General features: G+C 40.4%; 1 protein-coding gene across 3 annotated transcripts in view; it reads left to right on the forward strand.

Moving 5' to 3' along the window:
• Positions 1–22,698, forward strand: part of CACNA2D3 (calcium voltage-gated channel auxiliary subunit alpha2delta 3) — a 486,071-nt gene that overhangs the window by 429,070 nt on the left and 34,303 nt on the right. For 2 of the 3 annotated variants that reach the window (XM_053377842.1, XM_053377843.1), the window contains 6 exons: positions 2,284–2,345; positions 3,617–3,661; positions 5,327–5,389; positions 8,623–8,693; positions 19,349–19,424; positions 21,121–21,173. In XM_053377842.1, the coding sequence (XP_053233817.1) occupies positions 2,284–2,345; positions 3,617–3,661; positions 5,327–5,389; positions 8,623–8,693; positions 19,349–19,424; positions 21,121–21,173 (370 nt within the window). The remainder of the gene's footprint in view (positions 1–2,283; positions 2,346–3,616; positions 3,662–5,326; positions 5,390–8,622; positions 8,694–19,348; positions 19,425–21,120; positions 21,174–22,698) is intronic. The other variant, XM_053377844.1, reaches the window with a different exon arrangement.

Consider the following 22,698-nt stretch of genomic DNA (forward strand, 5'->3'; position numbering starts at 1 on the left):
CCAGGGTTTGAATTGTCCTTTGGAGTCAAACATTGCACAGTACCATTAAGTAGAAAAATAATCTGCACGTGGAATGTTTTCTAGATGATCCATTGTATAATTGTTTCATCACAGATTTTAATTTCTTCCCATGCAGTATGGATGTTATAAGAAACATAAAGTCTCTTTGATTTATCCGCTATAAACTTACCACTCTTCTGCATATTGAATGTGAAGCCTGTCATCAAAATGAGATCTCAAAAGTATTACATTGTTGTAAGGGAAGTTTTCCCCATCTTATTCCAAGGCCAGTAATTCCAGTGCTATTTTTCTAGAAAAAGAGGTGCCAGCACTCACCATGAACAGCTGCCTTGTTCTCTTGCAATGGCAATGGCACCCACCTGAGAGGTGCCAGAACTGAGTTCCTGTGAGTTCCAGCTGAAAAAAGCCCTGAGTAATTCTAAGATTGTTACCTGCTCACAATGTGGATTTCTGTAATCTTGTTAAGAAGAGCTGACCACTGCCCCATGTAGCATCACTAAATCACCCCATGTACAGTAGCATCACTAAAGCTTCTCAGGGAATAACCTTCCGAACTGACTGCACCCAGGCTGACCATTAACTCCGCCTGAGCAGCAAATGGAGGAAGAGCACTTCCTGACTCAGTGGTCTTTTTCGTGGTATTCTCTCTCTTGGTATTCTGTCTCCAGTGTGTTTTGACTTGTTCTTTGGGCCTGACTCTTAGCTTGTGATCTGGTCTTGCTTTCTCATTTCCCCTTTGATCTTGTTCTTTTGGTAGGGCGTGGGAGGGGCTGCATGAGGAGAATATTCACCTTCCCCTCCCCTCTCTATGCATGGAAGGCTTTGCTGGATCAAAGAGCTTTCTGTCAGCAGAACAGACACCATTAAATAGTGTCTGTCTTTACATTGGAAAGGCCTGTGAATGTTACCATTATAAGCTGGGTGTAGGCTGGTTGTTAAAAGATGTTTGTTTTTTGTTGTTGTTTTTTGTACCTTGATGTGGATACTACACAACCCTCCAACACATGCTTGCATTTGAGATTTAGACCCAGTTCAGATGTCACATTATCAGTCCTTGAAGCTGAAGTTTGGAGGACCAGGAACCTGCCTCCCTCTTCCTTAGCATGCAGATATCACCCAGTGTTGGTGTTTCATCCACAAGGAGAGCCATTCAACGAGAGGTTCCAGCTACGTGTGGAATCCAACATCATCATGCTTTTTCATCTCTGCATTTCCAAGTGGCTGAAGGAGCATGATAACAGTTCCCCACATGGATGAAGCCAACAGATTACTGGCTCTTCACACTTTCCAGCCACCACAAGAGACATTTTCATGCCAATTGGAAAGTAGCCGTCTCTATCTAGTTCCCATATGTTGGCACGGTATTACTCAGAAACTATTCCTGGACCCTGCCTTTAAACCTCTTGTTCCGGAAAATGAATGGTTGCAGTATTTTTGTTTTGCCTTACCAGTTTGCGGAAGGCAAGTTGCATTGAGGGCAATTGGCTTCTGCTGTGTCGCGTAAGGCTAGCTTTACCTTGCCCAAAGTAAATTTCTTACGTGGGGGGGGGGGAGATAAATTAAATAAAAATGAGGAAGACATGGAATCAAACTTGCGCAGAACCAATGTAATAAAACAATTTAGAATTTGATATCAGTATTCTATCACCAAACTAGATGTATTCTCGTGGTTGTTGTTTTTTATCATCTGTTAAAATGAATTATTCAGACTGGGGAAAACAAGGGTCAACAGCATAAGGCCAGCAGGCTGAGAAAAGGGCCCTGAATAAATAGCCTGTTGGGGAGAGGACCTCGCCAAACTGGAAAAGACTAGTGTAGGAATTTAGCTTGGAGAGGAAGCAGGTCAAGCAAGATGCACTAGTAGCTCTTTCAATGTTTTATGGTCCCCTTAGCCTTAACTATGGCACTTGAGAGTAAGCCCACAGTGGAGACAGCCACAAGAAATGGCTGTGTGGCTGCAAAAGCTAAGCAAATCTGCGTAGAAGTCAGTTCCACTGAAAAAAAATGTTAATTCTACATAAATGCATTTAGAATTGAAAGCAGAAGTCAGTTTGTATCCTCAGGTTGGGCTTACCTTATTTGCAGAGTTGCATGTTGATTTCTATTTGTTGTCCACGTTCCTTCTGAGGTGTTAACCCTGAGAGATTTTCTTTCTTTCTTTTTACAATTGTTTCCAGTTTTAAAAAGCATTGAATTGTAAATTATTAAATGAAAGCATAAAAAGCCTACAAAACAAACCCCTGTTCTTTATTATTTCACCAGCTGTTGGTATCCAGATGAAACTTGAGTTTTTCCAGAGGAAATTTTGGACTGCTAGTAGACAGGTATGTTACAATTGGGTATTGGATAGCTTTATCCCACGAAGAGAAGAAGAGGTAAAGATCTTGGCAGAACCTGTGCTGCATTTTTTCCCCAATGAAACAATGGTTTTCAATGAATTATGGTTAAATAGAAAATCTAAAGACTCCCTGCTAGATAAAGCCCATCAGTTTAGTCACCCCAGTCACCTCATCCATTAAAGTCCAAAGTGGTACTCCAAACCAGGACTGCATGCAAAACAGAGCCTGTCTATAGGCACTTTTAAGAAGGCGATTTAACAAAATGCAAGGTATATCTTCCACATCAATATTTCTGACCAACTGAAAGCCCAGAGGGAGGGGAAGGCACAGCTACTGCTACTGCCCACCAAGGAGGGAGGAAGAGGGGTGGAAGTGGTGGAGACTCTGCGGCAGCATCACTGCCTCTCTCCTCCACTGGGCTCTGGTACGCGAGGAACTGTGGGGAGGCCGCTTCCTTGTGCAATGGCCCAATGCCACCAGCCAGCCGCAGCACCACTCCTGGGTCAAGTGGAAGCAGCAGAGGAGGGGCATTAACAGCCTCACCACCTCTCTTCTCCCCTGGGCTCCGGCATGCGAGTGCATCCCCCGTGCCACTTTGCGAGGCTGGGTCAGACAGTCTGATCGCAGCCTCACAAAGCCACGCAAGATAATTATTTTAATTATCCCCTTGTAGTCCAAACCTGATTGCCTTATGCTTTCATCATACTTGGACAGACATTTCTCCTTGCAGGCACAATCTTTTTTGATTGGCTCACTCTCTTCCTCTTTGCCCACCTCTAGCCTGCCTCTCAACCCACCACCAGTCCTTTCCTGACCAAGTGAACTTGTGTGAGTGAGTCTGAGTGTGTTTGGTTTCTTTACAAACAACCCTCCCTCCCTAATACATGTGGGAGATGTGAGTTGAATCACATCTATGGTAAAAGCGTATGTTTAATAGGTTTTAATGATTTGGTTTTTTGCTGCTCGGGTCTGATGTAATTGAATTTGTTGAATATTATGACTTTGTGTTGTGATTGTGTCTCACTGTAACCTGCTCTGGGACTGGCAATGAAGAGTAGATTAGAAATCTTTTAAAGTAAAATAAGTACTTGGTACAGCTCTTAGTCTGTTGTAGAACTAGATCCCAGTATCAAGTAGGAATCACATAGGTTTCATTTTACTCTCTTAATATTATTTATAAATCAAGCATCTTTGTTAAGTTCAATGGCAGAAAAAATAAAACAGTATTCTTATGGGATAAATATATTCTCCTACAGTGTACATCTCTGGATGGGAGATGCTCTATCAGCTGTGATGACGAGGTAAGCAGGAGATATTTTCTTAACATTTAATACCTGCAGGGTTGCAAAGTGAACACAAGTAAAAATTGGAGACATTTTTATTTTCTTAAAGCATGTATTTACAAATGAATACGCAACACAACCTTCAACCAACACTACCAAAGGACTAAGAGTCAATTTATCTACTGGTAATCTACAAGATCCAGTGATAAAGCTTTTCCTGGACATATGAACATACCAGTGGTGGTTGTATGCTTGAATGCTGGGGGAATGATTATGTAAAAAGCAAACATATTACCAAGAAGTATGTGGGCTTTTCTTCTCTTTGCCATTATTTTAAATGTACAGAAAGGTGGAGTTTTCCATTGTTTTGGCCTGGTATTACTTATATAAAGCAACATTTTCTTGAAACTTTTTTTCCTCCCCAAAGCTGCCCAGCAATGGGTTATACCTTTTATATTGTGCTAAGGCTCTTGACCAGAGATAGGGATAGAAAACCTGCAGGTGTTGCTGGACTCCAACTCCCATCAGCCCCAACCAAAATGGCCAGATTATAGGATTTGGAGTCAAACAACATATTGAGGGCTACAGATTCCCTTCCGTGCTGTTGACTAAAAGAAGAATGAGTTCATTTCAAGGTATGTGCTTAACTGCATCCTTACCTGAGATTGTGCAGTTTGGATGCCATCCAAACTTCCACCTTCCGCTGGCCGGGCTTTGTGGAGTGGTGAGGCCTACTGCTCACAGCATCTGCAGGGCAGGGGACTTTGCACCCCTAACAAATTGCCACAAATACATGCGCACACCTTCTGTCATCTGCAAACACTGTGGCAAAATAGATATGTTCCAACATCTAGAGCTCCACAACATGAATTGGACCCAAAGCTTTTGAATCCTTCCATGAGTGCACATCTCCTTCCCTGAATGGAAACTCTTACAAACCATGGAGCAAAATCCTCAAGCCCATGTCACCCATCCACGTTATGCTGTTGGATATTGCAATGCATTTATCCTCTCTCACTGTCCATGATGTCATCAAAACAGGACTTTGGGACAAAGGTCTCAGGTCCCATTTAGCAGATGGTCAGGGCTGGCTTACTACATTTTGAAGGAAGTGAAGTAATGCACAAAGCCCTCCAGAGTGGCTTGTAGGTCACTCCAAATCTTCTCTTCCATCAACTGAGGAGGTCACAAGTGTGGGAATGTTCAGGGAGGCGGGAGAGGATATATTGTTTATTCATATCCTTCCTAAGTTGTGCTAGCAAGTTCCTTTACTTAGCAGAGTTTTACATTCCCCTGTTAAACGCACAGCAGATAGCTGGTTGCAGGCTTGTGTAAGCCTTTCACTATTACATTCCTGGTAAGTCCCCTTATATCCCTCTTGAAAGAATGAACACGCCACAATCTTGTGTAAAGTATATATTAGAGATTAATATTAACTAACTGCACCACTGTGCAGTCTCAGAGAAGTGCTGTTTGGCCTCCAGACCTGCGTTGAGTGTGCCTTTTGTGAGAGATGGAAAACATCACTATTATGTGCTTGGATGAGAAACATAAAGACAGAATCTCCACAGTGAACATTTACCAATGCATATGAATAAAGCATTTCCCCTTTATATAGCTCATCAGTGAACTTCTTTAATTCTTGAAATCAAGCATTTGATCATAACTTGTGTTATGTTACAGAATATTAACTGTTACCTCATTGATAATAATGGATTTATACTAGTTTCAGAAGATTACACACAGGTAAGTGTAAAACTCTTTTTAAAATCAGTTTCATACAAATTAGGTTTTCTGTCTGATCTGTGTTGAGGAAATAAGTAGCATAAGATTAAAAAATAAATGCAACCTCCCTGCCCAAAAGCATGTAGTCTATCTTTATGGGGGTCTGAAATAATTTCTGCCTCACAGCAGGGTGGGTCTGCTCTAAAGCTCATAAAATTTTAAATTTATAGAACCCCTTTCTGCAGACATGTCTGTCACTCTTTAGGAATTTTTACCTTGAGAGGGAGGTTTCTCTGATAGTCTCCCCCCCCCCAAAAAAATAAAAAATTTGAAAGGTTTGTTCTAACATTTTGAAGATAAAGCAATTCTGTATGAGCGATACAATTATGGCTGTTAATATAGAGTGTTAAAGTTTGCCCATGGCTTTGGATAGAAAATCAAGTTATTTAATGAATATACCGGAAGAATTAGGAACAAGTAGAATGTGGTTTGTTATGCATGACTTCAGAAAATACGGATTAGCAGTGGCCCAATATAGCAGCCTCTGGCAATACATATCTATGCTGAAGTAACTTCGTAGACCTAAATTAATTTGGATCAAACAGTGTATGAAAACAATGACCATAAGTCTGCAGAACATATCAAATTTTAATATTTAAATTGAGAAGCATCCACTGATAACAACTCTATGACTGCATAGTTGAATATTTTTGGAATACTTTTGAGATACTTGGGAGATATTTATTTTTCAACTTATCCACCATGAATTTGTCTAATCTCCTTTTAAAGCCACTTAAACTAGTGGCCTTCTAGGGGAACCATGAGCCCTACTTTACAAAGAGCAGTCTTCTGCTTGGTCAAAGTCCTGTTTAAAGATAAAGAACCGTAAGAAGGGAGAGCTGGAGCCTTGCCATTGCCCAACAACAGGTCCCTGGTCATAGTTTTCCCCACTGTGTGGGGATGTATTATATTTCTGTTTACATTATAGTAATCATTTCTAAATTTGTATCTATACACATAAATTAGCATGTGCAAATTTCTGCAGATCAGTGCCCTTTCTGGTTGATGTGTTTCCTCTTTTTTGACCATGGGCACCATCACAGCTCAAGTCACTGAATTCCACAAGTTGTTTTGTACTTTTGTCTGTCCCAAAATCCTTGTCCTTAACTGTGACTTCCTTGATCAGTGCTACACTTATTTCTAGAGTTGCCATATTTTGAAGAGCAAAAAAGAGGGCATATTTGCCAATTTCTACTTTTCACTATGGATCTCTATGACAACTCTCATTTTACATACCCATAGAAATGAGGACAGGTCCTGGAAAAAGAGGACATATGGCAACCCTACCTATTTCCCCTTTATGATACACTCCCTGGCATAGCAAAGTTAAAACAGATTGAGTTAACTACTCAAACCAGAGAGAATGTATGTGAAAGAACAGAGGAGGATTGGGCAGATATCTCCTTAGAGTTGTGCAGGACCCAGGAGGACAGCATATTGTTGAATGGCCACAGTTACATTGTCTTGATGTGTATTTCCCCTCCTGGATATCCTAGAAATGCAATCTGAATATCTAATCATAGTTTTTTGAGGTCTGTAAGGACATTGGAAATGGTCCTAGCAACTCAGAGGCAAAGGATATTGGGTACACAAAATATTTGAAATTACAGTAACTTTTAAGATAAACAAGGATTCTTCCATTTTTCATCCCATGGATATTGTGAAAACTCCTCATTTATGGGTAACTAGAGAAGCACTCGCATTGTGTTTTCTAGAAAACTCTTAGTATGGAATTTTCAATGGAAAGGTCAAATTAAGTTCAGTAAAGCAGAAAATTCTAGAAACATTATCCAGCTAAACCTGCATGGTCTCGATACATGCTTAAATACCCCCCCCCCATATAAACCAACAGAAATTAAACATGCTTGGTTGCATCATTCTACTATTGTTTCAAATTATTCAAAGCTTATTATTATGCGATGAAAGCTAACCTTTAAAGCTGAACTGCAACTGATGCATAGTTGTAGAATCAGATTTCCTTCTTTTTGTGAAATGATATAGGTTGTTGTCATTTTTGTGAATCTGAGGAAAGTGTAGTTGTTGGGGCCTGTTTGATGCCTGACACCCTTAGCCTCTTGATATTCATTGCTCGCAGGGCCCCAGTGAACCTGATGTATTAAAGCAATAAAGTACAAATGATCTCCTTGCTCCTAGCAAGATTTACACACCCAAATACTTTCGGGTAGAGAAGGCAATGCTTGTTCTTTAAGCAGAGGAATGCTTCCGTTTTTGGCTTAGCCTGTAATTTCTTTGCCAACAAACTCCCAGGTGCATATTTGAGGCCATGTCTATCATTTGCCATGGTATCAGGGTTTCATTAAAACAAAACCCATGGAATCCACACCATCCCTTTTCTTCCCACAGAAATTTTGGGATTACTCCTTTAAGGAGTAGATAGAATGCATGCAGGAATTTCATGGGGGGTGGGGCAGTTGTATGAAGCAACGTACTCAAGGGTTTTTAATGAACAAGTTGTTTCTGTGCTACAAAATGACACTTCAGTACATATGTATGGGGCTTTCGAAACTGTATGTCAGGAAAGAGGCCTGCCTGGGAGATAACGGGTCTCTTTGGGATTGCCCAGAAAACCTATAACCCAAACGGTTGTTTTCCTGTCCAAGATTTATCTTCATTATCCCAGGCCTCTTTAATTTAGTGAACAAGACCATAATGCAGCACTCCCCAGTATGAAGCTATTCATACAGAAACAGAATATAAACATTTATACGTCTGATAAAATGTAGTTTCAAACAGTTTAAGCAGGTCATATAGGAATTACAAAAAAATACTTTTTTATGATTTGTTTAGGAAATCCTTTCAAACCCTGTTTATATCTTTATGGAGCAGCTTTTTAATCACATGGGTTTATGCTCAGATTAGAGTATTTTCTTTACAAGCTTTAGTGTTTGAGTGTATTTTTTATTTTATTTCCAACATCAGATGTTATGCAATGAACCCCAGTCTATTGTGTAAGCTCTCACATCTGCTCAAGGGATTATTTTGTAATCCCTGTAACGTGTCCTGACAGTTAAATCCTTTTTCAATTTTTATGAAAGAGAACTACCCCTTAAAACTTCATTACGTAGCTGTCAAAACTCTTCCAATGGTTTCATAGGAGCTACCATGGTACATTGCAGCCAGCATAGATTGGCATTTATTTAAATCTCCGGACACGGTTATGTTTTCTCTTGCAGACTGGAAACTTCTTTGGTGAGGTTGAGGGTGCAGTGATGAACAAATTGCTCATAATGGGTTCTTTTAAAAGGTAAGAAGTCTACTCTCCACTACTTTTCGCAGTCATCAAACAAAAATGAAGGCATAGGAAGACAAGTTCAAAAATTATTTTGCTTGTTTCTGTGTAATGGCTTCCTTTATTTCTATCCTGATTTTCTGTCTGAGGCGGCTTATGTGAAGATACAATCACATTGGGCCTGGTTCTTTCCCCTGTGGGCATCACAGTGCTCTGGGTTGGTATTTCTTCCACCAACCCACCCACCCCCGGAAGAGTTATCATTAACTGTGGCTGTTGCAATCAGAGAACCCTGAAGCACCACACTTGTCACTTTTTTCCATGATGAGGAGTTACCATTAGTGAACACGCTTTGGATTCAGTCAGTCAACCAGCTATAAATCCGCTTAAAAGTTACCTCATTTAGCCCACATTTTACCAGCTTCTCCACAAGAATATCATGGGGGACTTTGTCAAAAGTCTTACTGAAATCAAGATACACTATGCCCACAGCATTCCCTGATCCACTCAGCTTGTAAAAAAGAAATGAGGTTCATCTGGCATGACTTGTTTTTTGAGAAATCCAGACTGGATCTTTCCACTAACGTAGTAGAAGTAGTTCACACTAAGACAATCATTCCATTTTGGCTTAATGAATGGACCCCCCCCCCAGTGCACTTTTCTGGGCTTTCCCCACCCTTGCAAATACATCTGCTGATGGAACTTATTACACTCTGTATTAGTATATCTTTGCTAATATATGCATATATATGAATATATGAACACTCTGTATTAGTATATCTTTGCTAATATATGAATTAAGCACACTTTCCAATAGTATATGAATTTTTTGTACACATTGTTTGTTTTTATTTTTTAGCTTTTATTTATGAAATTTTTACAGTTTTTATACACACACCATACAATATCAATCACTGAACTCTTTTCTCAGTCCATCTCTCGATAGCATTCTATGGAAATCTTGATTTGCTGCATATCCTGATATTTCACCCATTATCTTCTCAAGTCTTCTTTTTTGATGTTATCTGCTGCTTACGTGTTAACTCCTACTTGTACGTTAAATTGTATATTGTACCCTTAAGTTAATCTCTGAAACACCTCCACTCTTCTCGTCTCTTTAACTCATCCTTATTCCTTAGTTTCGCGGTTATGGTTACTAATTATATGTATTCTATCAATTTGTTCTGCCAAAACTCTTCTTCTTTCAGTTTTTTCGCATATACTATTCTAGCTGCAGCGGTTGTGTATAAAAATATATTGAGTGCCTTTTTTGGAATGTCATCACCTATTATTCCCTCTAGTCTTTTGGGAAATGTGAGTTTTACAATCTTTTTAAATTCCATGTGAATCATTTCCCAATACTCTCTAGTGTACTTACACGCCCACCACATATGAATTAGGGTTCCCTCTTCCTTCCAGCATAAATGAAACCCCCTTTTGTACATTTTCACTAATTTGCTGGGTGTCAAGGAACACTGGTACATCATCTTTTGTAGGTTTTCCTTAATAAGATAGAAGGCAGAGAAATTCATGGTTTGCCCCCATAATTTTTCCCATGCAGACAATTCTATGTTGTAACCAATATCTATAGCCCATATTGTAATTGTTGCCTTTTTGTACACATTATTCTGTTGACAGAATATATCACAAATGGTAAAGTGTAAATTTTGAAAAATACCTGTGTTTTGGTTCACATACCGTTTGAATTACATAGATGCTCCTTTAAATGCAAACGGAATACATTACTCCTCCATCTTTAGTTGTCTTGCTACTATTCCTGCTCTGCGGGCCATTCATAGAAAAATCCATATACATATTCTCTGGAAGAATTTGGTTTTTGATCAGTGATCAGTGGTTGGGAGAGGCATGGAAGCTCTCTAAAAAAAGTTTCTTCAGTGAGGCTAGACAATTTATTTACATCAGCTAACTTTCTGATGTAAGTAGTTACTGACCTTAGAGGTATACTCAGGGGGAATTTGCCTTTGTATTACACATAGATATTCCCGAACTGTAATATCTAACAACTGTCAAATCATTGCTAAACCAAGATAGACTTTGTTCAGGTGAAACAGAAATGTTTTTTAAAGTTAACAAATAAAATACCTGCAGAAATTAAGAAATCTAGTTCCAAGTTATATTGAAAAGCTAATCCCATCCCACAACCATATTTTATTGCAAGTAATGCAGCTTAGTCATGCTGGCTACATGACCTGGAAGCTGTATGCTGGCTCCCTTGGCCAATAAAGCGAGATGAGCGCCGCAACCCCAGAGTCGGCCATGACTGGACCTAATGGTCAGGGGTCCCTTTACCTTTAATGTATAACTACAGTGGTACCTCGCAAGACGAATGCCTCGTAAGACGAAAAACTCACAAGACGAAAGAGTTTTTCATTTTTTGAGTTGCTTCGCAAGACGAATTTCCCTATGGGCTTGCTTCGCAAGACAAAAACGTCTTGCAAGTTTGTTTCCTTTTTCTTAAAACCGTTAAGAAAAGCTTCCAGAGGAATAGCTGTATCAGTTGTTTGCAGCACAAAGAAGAAAGAACTTTGTAGCACATTTAACATATTTTTTATGGCACGTGTTTTCGTGAACAAGAGTGTTCAATGCATTCCTATGGGAATCCGTGCTTCGCAAGACGAAAAATTCGCAAGACGAAAAAACTCGCAGAACGAATTAATTTCGTTTTGCGAGGTACCACTGTAATGTGTTAACGTTTTTAAAAAGCAAACAAACAGACCTTCATGCACACATGGCTTATATTTTTGTCATGTAATATGTTGTAGAGCATTATACTGAGTTAGGGAAAGTTAGGGAAAGACTGACTAAAGCTAAAGTGGGTGTAGCCCCTTTTATAGCCTTGGTATCTAATTTGAGACGGCTCATTGATTGAAAAGTTAATACGCTGAGAACAACCAAGTTCCATCCTGAAGACAGCACACAAAGAAAATGAGGTGGTTATTTACACAACAGGAGCTGGCAATTAAAAAGGAGATAAATCCCAAATAGGGTAATTTTCCTAAGTAACCCACCTGCCTCTTCCCTCTCTGCAAAGCAGATAATTTTTGTTGTAGACTGGGAGAAATCAGGCAAACAGCAGAGGTCTTTAAAATAGCCCAGCTGCAACATAGACTTTTCTGCAGTCCCCCTTCCTTTGTCAAAGCTATGAATAGTCACTTAGGGCCTATTCATCTAAATGGCTGCAACAACCTGGCTGGCAGTTCCACATGCTGCAGCAGTAACTGCTCTAAACAGGAACCATGTGAGAGATGTCAAGTACACAATGTGGTCATTTCCAACACCTGTGCTGCTCACCCCTCCCCAAAAAAGAAAGGCCCCACAGTAGTGAAGAGAATGAACAACATCACCGGCTTGCCTCACATGGCTTCCAATTAACAGGGGCTATTATTGTGGACGTGAGAGCAGGACCATAAAGAAGGCTGATCGCCGAAGAATTGATACTTTTGAATTATGGTGCTGGAGGAGACTCTTGAGAGTCCCGTGGACTGCAAGAAGATCAAACGTATCCATTCTTAAGGAAATCAGTCCTGGGTGCTCACTGGAAGGACAGATCGTGAAGCTGAGGCTCCAGTACTTTGGCCACCTCATGAGAAGAGAAGACACCCTGGAAAGGACTCTGATGTTGGGAAAGATTGAGGGCACAAGGAGAAGGGGACGACAGAGGACGAGAAGGTTGGACAGTGTTCTCGAAGCTACTAACATGAGTTTGACCAAACTGCGGGAGGCAGTGGAAGACAGGAGTGCCTGGTGAGCTCTGGTCCATGGGGTCATGAAGAGTCGGGCACGACTAAATGACAAAAACATTGTTGTGGATACAGGGAAACCTAGTCAAATAGAAGCAGCCAAAATGTCACAGGAGGCTTGTACTTGTGGTTTGGCTCTGATTCCCCTTCTTTTCAGGCTTGGTTGCAATGAACGGCACCTAAGGCTGGAAGTTGCAAAGTCTAGATAGTTGGGAGTGCCTCTGAGCATGTATACGGCGTGACACTGAATAGCCACAACCATCTCCTACACATTTTGGATTAAGGAATATTTTCACCTAGGATGGATGCATTTTGAAAGCTCCCCTTTCAGAGAGCTTAACAATATAATAACTAATGGGCACCCTGGTGCTTAAAGTGTTGCAGTGGTGTGTTCAGATAAACTTAGTTTGTATCAAAATGTTACAGAATTGTCATATTACAAGACCAGTCTCAAATCATGTTGCTTATGCAAAATGTTCTTCTTATGAGCATTTTTCTTTTTTTCTCCTTTTTATTTACTGCACCAGTATTGCTGCTGGAGTTTGCATCCAGTTTATAGTGCTATCTGTTGTCTGGGTTTCCATATAGGCAGATGTCTAAGCCTTAATACATTACAAAATGGATAGTTAGAAGACATCAGTAGAGGGTTTGTTTTGGTTTCTTTGTTGTTGTTGATTGGTTTGGGTTGGTTTTTTTTTGCCATTGTAATCATGTTTTGCAGGAAGCTTCCAGCTGGACTATTTTCCCAGTTGCTGTGGAAAATGGATATGACTACATCTACTCTACATTCAACATTTTTTAATTGACTAATGAAGAGCTGGAAGGGAGTAACCCCCCCCCATACACACACGCCAATTTTAACATATGCATAATCCCAAACCCCTGAGATCTGGAAGGGGAAAACTCATGGGTCACAATGACACCTATCCACCACTTAAAGCACATCTGCAGCACTTGGTGATAATGCTCATGAGTTGGATCCAGAGTGTCTCTTACGTGAATGGAAGGGGCTGAGATCTAGTGGAGGATCCTTCTGGAAGGAGGGTGGTAGTTTCCCCCCTTTGTGCCATGTCCCACACTGTGCCATGTCCCACACTGTTCCCCCCTTTGTGCCATGTCCCACACTGTACTTCCAACTCTCATTTTTCAGGATTTTGAGAAGGGAGGGTATGAGGAACTGATGAAAATAGACTCCCCCCTCTTCCCTGGGCAGGAGCATTTCCTGAGTGGAATTCTGTCAGACTTATGGACCCAAGCCTGTGATTTCACCCATTACTACTAAAATCCACGGCAGGTGTAAATGTGAACATTTATAAAACATTGGAGGAGTTTCAACTGGACAGTGTAAAGTATACATATTGTCAAATGTTAGTTCTTTCCATTTCAATAAAGCCAAGATGCTAACTAGTCTCTGGTGGAAAAGAAATGTTTCTCCCTCTTGTGAAATGTACACAGTGCATATATTCTTCCAAAATAAAACCACCGTGTTTCATGTATTGTGAGCAAATTGGAATGAATCTTTAAAGGCATGAAGTGACTACGTAGGCTTGCTATCCTTAAAACTGAATCACGTGCATTTTAGGAGGTTTATATGGCGTGGAAGCCAAATGTTCTTCCTGTTTCTAGGAACAGAATTCCCTTTCCATGCAGTCGCTTTGATCTGACAATTTTTTATTGGGGCATTTTATGTTCTTCTGAGAAAGATGTGGCACAATATGCTTCCAGACATGATGCTAACCTAAAAATCAATGGACAGTAGTTCTCTAGAATTGGACCATAATGTTATATTGATAAATTTTTGTACTGCCAGTTTGAGTTTTTCAAATGTATTGAATATTTTGAATAACTGTCCAAGGGTAAATATCATACTTTCCTCAAAGTAAAGACCTTCCATTCATGTAAGTCACATGAATATCTCTTTGAGAATGTAACTGAACACTTTGCATTGAAATGTGAGATGCCTACAGAGCATCCCAGGGCAAACATTGTTATAATTTGCTGGCATAACCTGAGCTGCTGGTAATCCTTTGAAGTTAAATTGACTTCAGACAGCTTTTCTTTTCTCCTTGTAATCCATTGCAGAGTTCAAACCTTGATTTTTACTATATCAGGAAATTGTCTATAAAAGAGTCGGTTTTGTCTCAAGGTGTTTTGCTCTAAAAGGATGCATGTTAAGTCGCTAAAAAAAGTTCTATGGCATTACTTCCAGGAACAAGTTTCTCATGAATGTGTTTTACCTGACTTTTTGCCTGATACACAGAGAAACTATCCCATGGTCATTGATAATGACAAGGTTGCAGGCAGTTAGCACAGTGATGTCAGAAACACTCAGACATATTATTATCAGTTGCTAAAATAAAGCACAGAAGCTAAGTGCAGTGGTGCACAGCCCAAGGCTTGGGCTGGGCCAGTTTTATGGATTTAAATTTAGTTCAGAGGGAAAGCAGATAGTTAGTGTGTTCTTTAGCTATAATCAGCAAAAGAGGAAACGGCTATCTGTAAAATGTAGATACTCAAAAGATACACAATCATTACAAGAAGGGGTGATAATCTGGAAGTTATTCTTCTGCAGTAGCCTTCCCCAACTTGGTGCCCTCCATGAATTTTGGACTTCAGCTCACATCAGCCCCAACCAGCACTGCCATGCCACCAAAATCTGGAGGGCACCAGGCTGGTGAAGCCTGTGTTGCAGCATTTAGTTTACAAGTATTTGTGGGCTTCCCACAGGCATCTAGTTGGCCAATGTGAGAATAGGACGCTGGACAAGATGGGCCATTGGCCTGATCCAGTAGGATCTTTTTGGGATCTTATGAAATGGATTTCAGGTGTATTAGTTTTTAAACAATGGGGTGAAAACAAGCACATTTCTCCGATTATAGCAGAGTTTAAATTCACCAAGAATGATTATTGCTTATTTATATAAGATATTTATGTCCCCACCCCCTTCATAATATTTACTCTGGGTCATTTGCTATGTAATTTTAAACAAACAATAATAAAATAGGCAATTAAGGCTGCAGTCTGTAGCCACTTAGCTGACAATGAACTAGTGGATACTCCCTCTGGAATAGATATGTACAGGACTGCACTGGACAAGTAATAAGCAATCCTATGCTTTCTGGGAGGGTGGCTGAGGGGCTGTGGGATGCTGTGGGCACCCTGTTCTGTGGGTGAAGAGGGAGATCCGCAGGCAGAGGCTTCCCTGGTATGGTGGTGGAGAGCTCTGGAGCCATTGATCTTCCACGGTGAGTGCTCCACGAACAATTTGTCCACAAATGGGGTGTGTCAGGGATGGATCAGGGGACACTTTGGAATGGATCCAAAGTCCCCTTCTTCCCCTGGCATCTTCCCCTGGCATCTTCTGCCAGCTCTGGAGCTGTTATGGCTGTTTTCTGTCTCATTAGGAACTGAATGGGAACTGGGAATGGAAAAGGCCACTCTCGTGCAGGCACTCCTCTTTCTCCCTGGCTGCAGTGAGCCAGCAGGACTTAGGAAGTAGCGGCTCCTCTGTGGTGGAATCTCCCCACCACCAGCTTTTTTGAACTGCTCTGTAATATGATGATGATGATGATGATGATGATAATTTTATTGTTTATACCCTGCTCTTCTGGCAGGGTTTCCCCAGCCACTCTGGGCAGTTCATGACATATCTAAAAATATAATAAAAACACCAAGCGTTAAAAACCTCCCAATACAGGGCTGCCTACAGATGTCTTTGAAAAGTTGTGTAATTCTTTATCTCCTTGGCATCTGAAGGGAGGGCATTCCACAGGGAGGGTGCCACTACCAAGAAGGCCCTCTACCTGGTTCCCTGTAACGTAACTTCTTGCAGTGAGGGAACTAGCAGAAGACCCTCAGAGGACGACCTTAGTGTCCAATGGGGGTGGAGGCATTTCTTCAGGTATATGAACATATTAGAAGATTTTGAGAGGATAGCAAAAGTAAACATTCCCGTACTCTCTTATCTGCCTTTGGCCCAGAGAGAAAACAACAACCAGAAGGCCACTTGCACCGACACGAGATCCATCACATTCTTGTACAAAGATATCCCTATAATATTAATGTGTTAATCATATAGAAGAACAGTGAAGCCACGTATATCTTCATATTGTGATGCATTACATGGAGAGATTGGAAAAGGCCAAGGGGCATTGTGCCAGAGACAACAATTGGATAAGGAACAGGAAAGTCAGACAGCAGTATTGCGTACCATGGGAAAAGTTTTCTAAATATGTTATTGCAATTTGCTGCTATAATGTGGACAAATGTTCAGTACAGCCTCTTCTATAATGATCATTTGGACACCGGGCCTTCAACTGTAACCCATGAATTATGTTACTTTTAAGTCCCATATGGTATCCTGTTCCAGTTTGGCAATGAGAAATGGAGAGGCGAAGAGAGCCAAGGTCATAACACTGTTTTTCCTTAGCCAATAGACCACCTACTGGGAGCTACTGCTTTAACTGTAGTGAGTGCCTTTCCTTTACTGTACTACCCATCCCTACCAATGTTATGTAATGTTACAGGCAGCAGGTAATTCAGATGGTAGAACATGATGTTCTTAACCTTAGGATTGTGGGTTCGAGCCTCATGTTGGGCAAAAGATTCCTGCACTGCAGGGGGTTGGACTAGATGACCCTTGTGGTCCCTTGCAACTCTACAGTTTTAGGTATTAACATACCCCTTTCTAAACACAATTTCTGCTGATCTAGCAGGTAGTGTTGGCTAAGGAGCGCTTCACCCATTGTACATTTCTGCCTCTTCTATAATGTACATTGAGCACCTTTGGCTAAAAAAAGGCATACTTTGTGTTTCTTTCACTTGTTTCAGAGGCACAACAGAACCATTTGTATAATATCCAGCTCCACATACCTCCCCAAACAAACTTGTTCATTCTATAACAGTCATATTTCCATTCATACATCTGTTCTTAGCCAAAGGGCTAATCCAACTCCGAATGGCTTTCTTTCTTTCCCCTCTAGGTCACAGAGACCTGTGGCAAATTGTCCACTGTGACATATTCAGCCTCTGCAACATATAATAATAATAATAATAATAATAATAATAATAATAATAATAATAATAATAATTTATTATTTATACCCCGCCCATCTGGCTGAGTTTCCCCAGCCACTCTGGGCGGCTCCCAATCAGTGTTAAAAACAGTACAGGGTTACATATTAAAAACTTCCCTGAACAGGGCTGCCTTAAGATGTCTTCTGAATGTCAAGTAATTATTTATCTCTTTGACATCTGATGGGAGGGCATTCCACAGGGCGGGCGCCACTACCGAGAAGGCCCTCTGTCTGGTTCCCTGTAGCCTCACTTCTCGCAATGAGGGAACCGCAAGAAGGCCCTCAGCGCTGGATCTCAGTGTCCGGGCTGAACGATGGGGGTGGAGACGCTCCTTCAGGTATACAGGACCGAGGCCGTTTAGGGCTTTAAAGGTCAGCATCAACACTTTGAATCGTGCTCGGAAACGTACTGGGAGCCAATGCAGATCTCTCAGAACCGGTGTTATGTGGTCCCGGCGGCCACTCCCAGTCACCAGTCTAGCTGCCGCATTCTGGATTAATTGCAGTTTCCGGGTCACCTTCAAAGGTAGCCCCACGTAGAGCGTGTTGCAGTAGTCCAAGCGTGAGATAACTAGAGCATGCACCACTCTGGCGAGACAGTTCGCGGGCAGGTAGGGTCTTAGCCTGCGTACCAGGTGGAGCTGGTAGACAGCTGCCCTGGACACAGAGTTAACCTGCGCCTCCATGGACAGCTGTGAGTCCAAAATGACTTGTGGGGAAGAAGAGAAACTACTTGTGTTAGAATGGCAATTCTAAAACTGTAGGTCTTGTAGCTGAATGTAGTCAGCATTGAGCTTCATGAAGATAGTTCTGCAAATATTGTCATATTGTGGGTCCTATTTTTTAAAAAAATACGTTTAAGTATGAAGAAAGTCACATTTCAAACCATTTTTTAAATGTAGCACCTCAATGTATAATCTTTATGGACATTTAAATCTGACTCTCCCATATTCCAAACCACCACTCTTCTTACTTCACCATAAAACAGCATCATAAAACTACCGCAGACGAGGTCTGTGCTTGAACCGCTTTTATGAAATGTAAAATGAATAGACGAAATGGACAAATAGTTGAAAACTTTCCTTCATCACTCGGTTGCTACCTTCCTCTGTATTTTGCAGAAGTCATGTGCCAGTCCACCTTGTGCTGATCAAGGCTCATTTATAAGTGTAAATATGGCTTATTTGGTAGAACTGTCTATATACTTTAGGTTGAAGTAATGAAAACTCCTCTGGCTGAAACTCAACCACCTACACCTTAGGAGGCCACAAAAAATGGAAGTGCAAGAATATTTCAGTCTCCTTGCTTTGGAAATGATTTCTAAAGCCAAAATTCAACCACAGGACTGTGACAAACCCAAAGTTAAACACTTTTGAGTCCCATTGATTTATAATGGTAGAGATTTAAGCACACATTTCTCTTTCCCTTTGAAACTAACTGAATCTTAATGAGCTTTGGCCCTTAATTTTGGACCAAGGGTTAGCTGTCTTAGCATTACATGGAGTGCATTCTACCCATTTCCTTGCCTTCTTCGTCTCTCCCCCCCCCCCCATTTTGTTTTCTGTGTCTGTAGTGTTTCTAATTATACCTATTTTTAAAAAATCTCACAGCTTTATTGAATACTTACAGACTTTACAGTATTTTCTTCCCCTTTGCCTTTTATTCTTCTTTATCTGGAATATGTATTAATGATCCTTTCTAACCCCATTGCTCCCTTTTAAATGTTTATTTGTTCTACTTGCCTTGTGGGCAAGTCCTGTTGTATTTCACCCGGTTTTCCCCAGATGTGTTTTCTTTCTTCTACTCAAGCCTTTTTTTCTATTCTTCTCTCTAGAATTACTCTTTATGACTACCAAGCCATGTGCAAAACAACCAAAGAAAGTAGCGACAGCGCCCATAGCCTACTGGATGTAAGTACACTTAACATGAACATCCCTGCATTGTTGCTGAGAGAGAGAGAGAGAGAGAGAGAGAGAGAGAGGAAATGCAGTATATGTGTGTCATCTTTATGTTACAAGTCTTCTCAGAAGCCTCAGAAGCCTTCTCAGATTGCCTTTCAGCGCTATTCCATATCACGAGAAAAATGGTTTGGAATAAATCAAGGCAAATGGGTTGTATTCATCTTAGCCCTCCTCAGAGTAGACCCACTGAAAATAATGAACCTAACTTCAATGGGTCTACTCTGAGTAGGACTAGTGTTGCATACCACCCAGTGTGATCCATATTTGCCATTTCAGAACACTCTACAGTAGCATTTTCTCCCAGACTAGCACTAAAGCTTTGTCGCTGTCTTTGTCTGTTATGAACACCTGCTTTCTGGAGTTTGTAAATTGCCTATAAACATTTGCTATATTTTCAATTATGAGGGGAATTTCAATAGCCCACAGCTTAACATTAAAACCAACAACACTTCAGCCATTAATGAACAATAGATTCATTTTCTAAGCATCTAACTTGTAGACCTACAAAAAGGGTTCTTCCTCCAGATGCACCTTTATTAAAATTATAAAGAGAGAGGCCTACTGTATTTTGAGCCTCAGGATTTTCTGCAAGATTTGTGAGTATGGTTAATGAATGGAAGGGGAGCAGATTGTTTGGGTTCAGGGAGGACTGGAGGGGGGGGAAAGAAAAACTGGTAGCCCCATTGCACAAGCATATTTTCATCGTGAAAGCCGACCGCCACAACTAGATCTCACCGCAAAATGGCAGTTATATAGCATGAATATTTTTAATTCACTTGCAATAGAATCCTTGCCTATTTATTAGTCTTCAGTGTGATGGTTGCTGAAATTGTCAACAGAATATGAGTAGAATTCTGTAAAATTATGAAGCTCTGTAGAAAAGGAAGCTTAGTTTTGTACCTACCATTTCTTAAATTTGAAAACACAAAGTGATGGAAGCAAACCAAACCTTCACCGTTTATTATACAGAATGAAATGGAATATTTTTTGGCTTATGATTGAATGTTTTGAAAGAACTGAGAAATAGACTTAAGTATTTTCTTCAGTTTTGGGTGATTTTTCTTCAGAAGCAAAATAAAAAGGAAAAAAGTCGCAATGGAAAAATTTTTGTTTTCTGCCTCTGCCTAACCTTCATTAGAAATCCTTAGCTCCACTGTTTTATGATCCATCATGTTCTTTTTAGAATGGAAAAAGTAAGGTAAAGAAATATACAAGGTTTTGTTTTCTACTTTTTCATTTCACTTACTGCTGTACATTAGGTTTCAGAGTTAATCATTTCAGGTAGACGTCATCACTGGGAGATGTCTGGTGGTGTCTTTTCCTCTGACAAAATGTATCCACTAGTAGATTCCTCATCCTTCCTCCAGATCTTTGCACTTCCCAGAATCTGCTCAAGCCTGGGAAATAGTAGCCACTGAACAATAAAAAAAATCAAATATCCCTTTTATTCAATTCCCTTCTGATTATATTGATCCTCATTTGTTAAAAAATGTATTACAAAACTAACTGAACCACAAAATCTTGAAGGGGTGGTATTTACCACCAAAAGACTATATGTTCTTGAAATGTTACATAAATCCATCACTTGGTACACTTAAATATTATATATTCTAGTCTTTTGATTAAACAAATTGCTTCTCTCCAGCCTTATAAAGCTTTCTTTGCTGCAATAAAATGGATTGTGACTGAACTTGTCTTGTAAGTAACACTTACTAAGATTTGAAGATTATTTGTACCTTTCCATCTTGCATGTTTTTTCATGTATACAGCAATTTGCATCGATTTTCAAATCTCCTGTGCATAATTTCAGAACATGCTTAAAACCTGTTTTTGTGATGTAGTCATTTCCAACATGCAAACTAAATTTATTATTGTGCTTGCAGTTAAATCTAATATGAATATTTGGCTGTTTCCAGTGCTGCTTGGGTGGGCTGTTCCCAACCAAGTATCCTTTTTCAGAGGATCTTCTGTTCTGCAGTTTCATAGGGGATTCAAACACATAGGCTGTCACACGTGAAGCTTATGCGAGCTCTGTCTGTGTTTCTTGGATTATAATAAATTATTGTCATTATCTAATAATATTTAAAATGAAAATGGACAAACGCTTGAGTAGGCAGTGCTCCTAAGCAGTTCAACCACACTAAGATTGCACAAAACACCTTTAACATTTTTATTATAATCTCATCTGCAGACCAAGGAATATATGATTGACCTGGTTTTGCAGACTCCCAGCATGCAGTTTTAAAGCTGAATTTCTTGAAAGGAGCAAAGAAAAAAAATGTGTGGGTGTGTTTGCTAATTGCCAATGAAAATCTTTGTAAAATTCAAAATCAAAACTTGGTGATCACTAAGATCAAGTTGAACAAAGCAATCTGCACCCTACATAGTTATGATCAAAAACATATTGTTTTTTATAGCAAGGATGGATGCTGGACTACAACTTCCATCATCCCTGACCATAGATCAAATTGGTTGGGGCTGATGGGAGTTGAAGTCCAGTAACATCTAGGATGCCAGTGTCATACCATAGCGTAGAATGAAGGCTAGAATTGGAATAATGTCATCATTTCTTCTTTTATACCATAGCAATGAAGGTTTGTAAAGGGACGCGGGTGGTGCTGTGGGTTAAACCACAGAGCCTAGAACTTGCCGATCAGAAGGTTGGCGGTTCGAATCCCCGTGACAGGGTGAGCTCCTGTTGCTCGGTCCCTGCTCCTGCCAACCTAGCAGTTTGAAAGCACACCAAAGTGCAAGTAGATAAATAGGTACCGCTCCGGCGGGAGGGTAAACAGCATTTCCGTGCGCTGCTCTGGTTCGCCAGAAGCAGCTTAGTCATGTTGGCCACATGACCCGGAAGCTGTACGCCGGCTCCCTCGGCCAGTAAAGCGAGATGAGCGCCACAACCCCAGAGTCGGCCACGACTGGACCTAATGGTCAGGGGTCCCTTTACCTTACTAATGAAGGCTTGTACCATAGCAATGGAATTTTAATACAGTAGCAATGAAAGTTCAATCTACATATTATTTTTAATTAGAGAATCAAAATAGACCGTACTGAAAAATAACTCTGCAACTTATCTGAAAATTAAGATAGCTGAAGACTGCCAAACACTAGAAACTATGAGAAGTTTTACCTATGGAATCTCTTGATTATACAATGGAATACCAATTTTAGCAGAACTTGGAGTGGCAGGATCGTCAACTGGGTTAAAATTAACAACAGT

This window comes from Podarcis raffonei, chromosome 2 (genome assembly GCF_027172205.1).
Source record: "Podarcis raffonei isolate rPodRaf1 chromosome 2, rPodRaf1.pri, whole genome shotgun sequence".
NCBI lineage: Eukaryota > Metazoa > Chordata > Lepidosauria > Squamata > Lacertidae > Podarcis > Podarcis raffonei.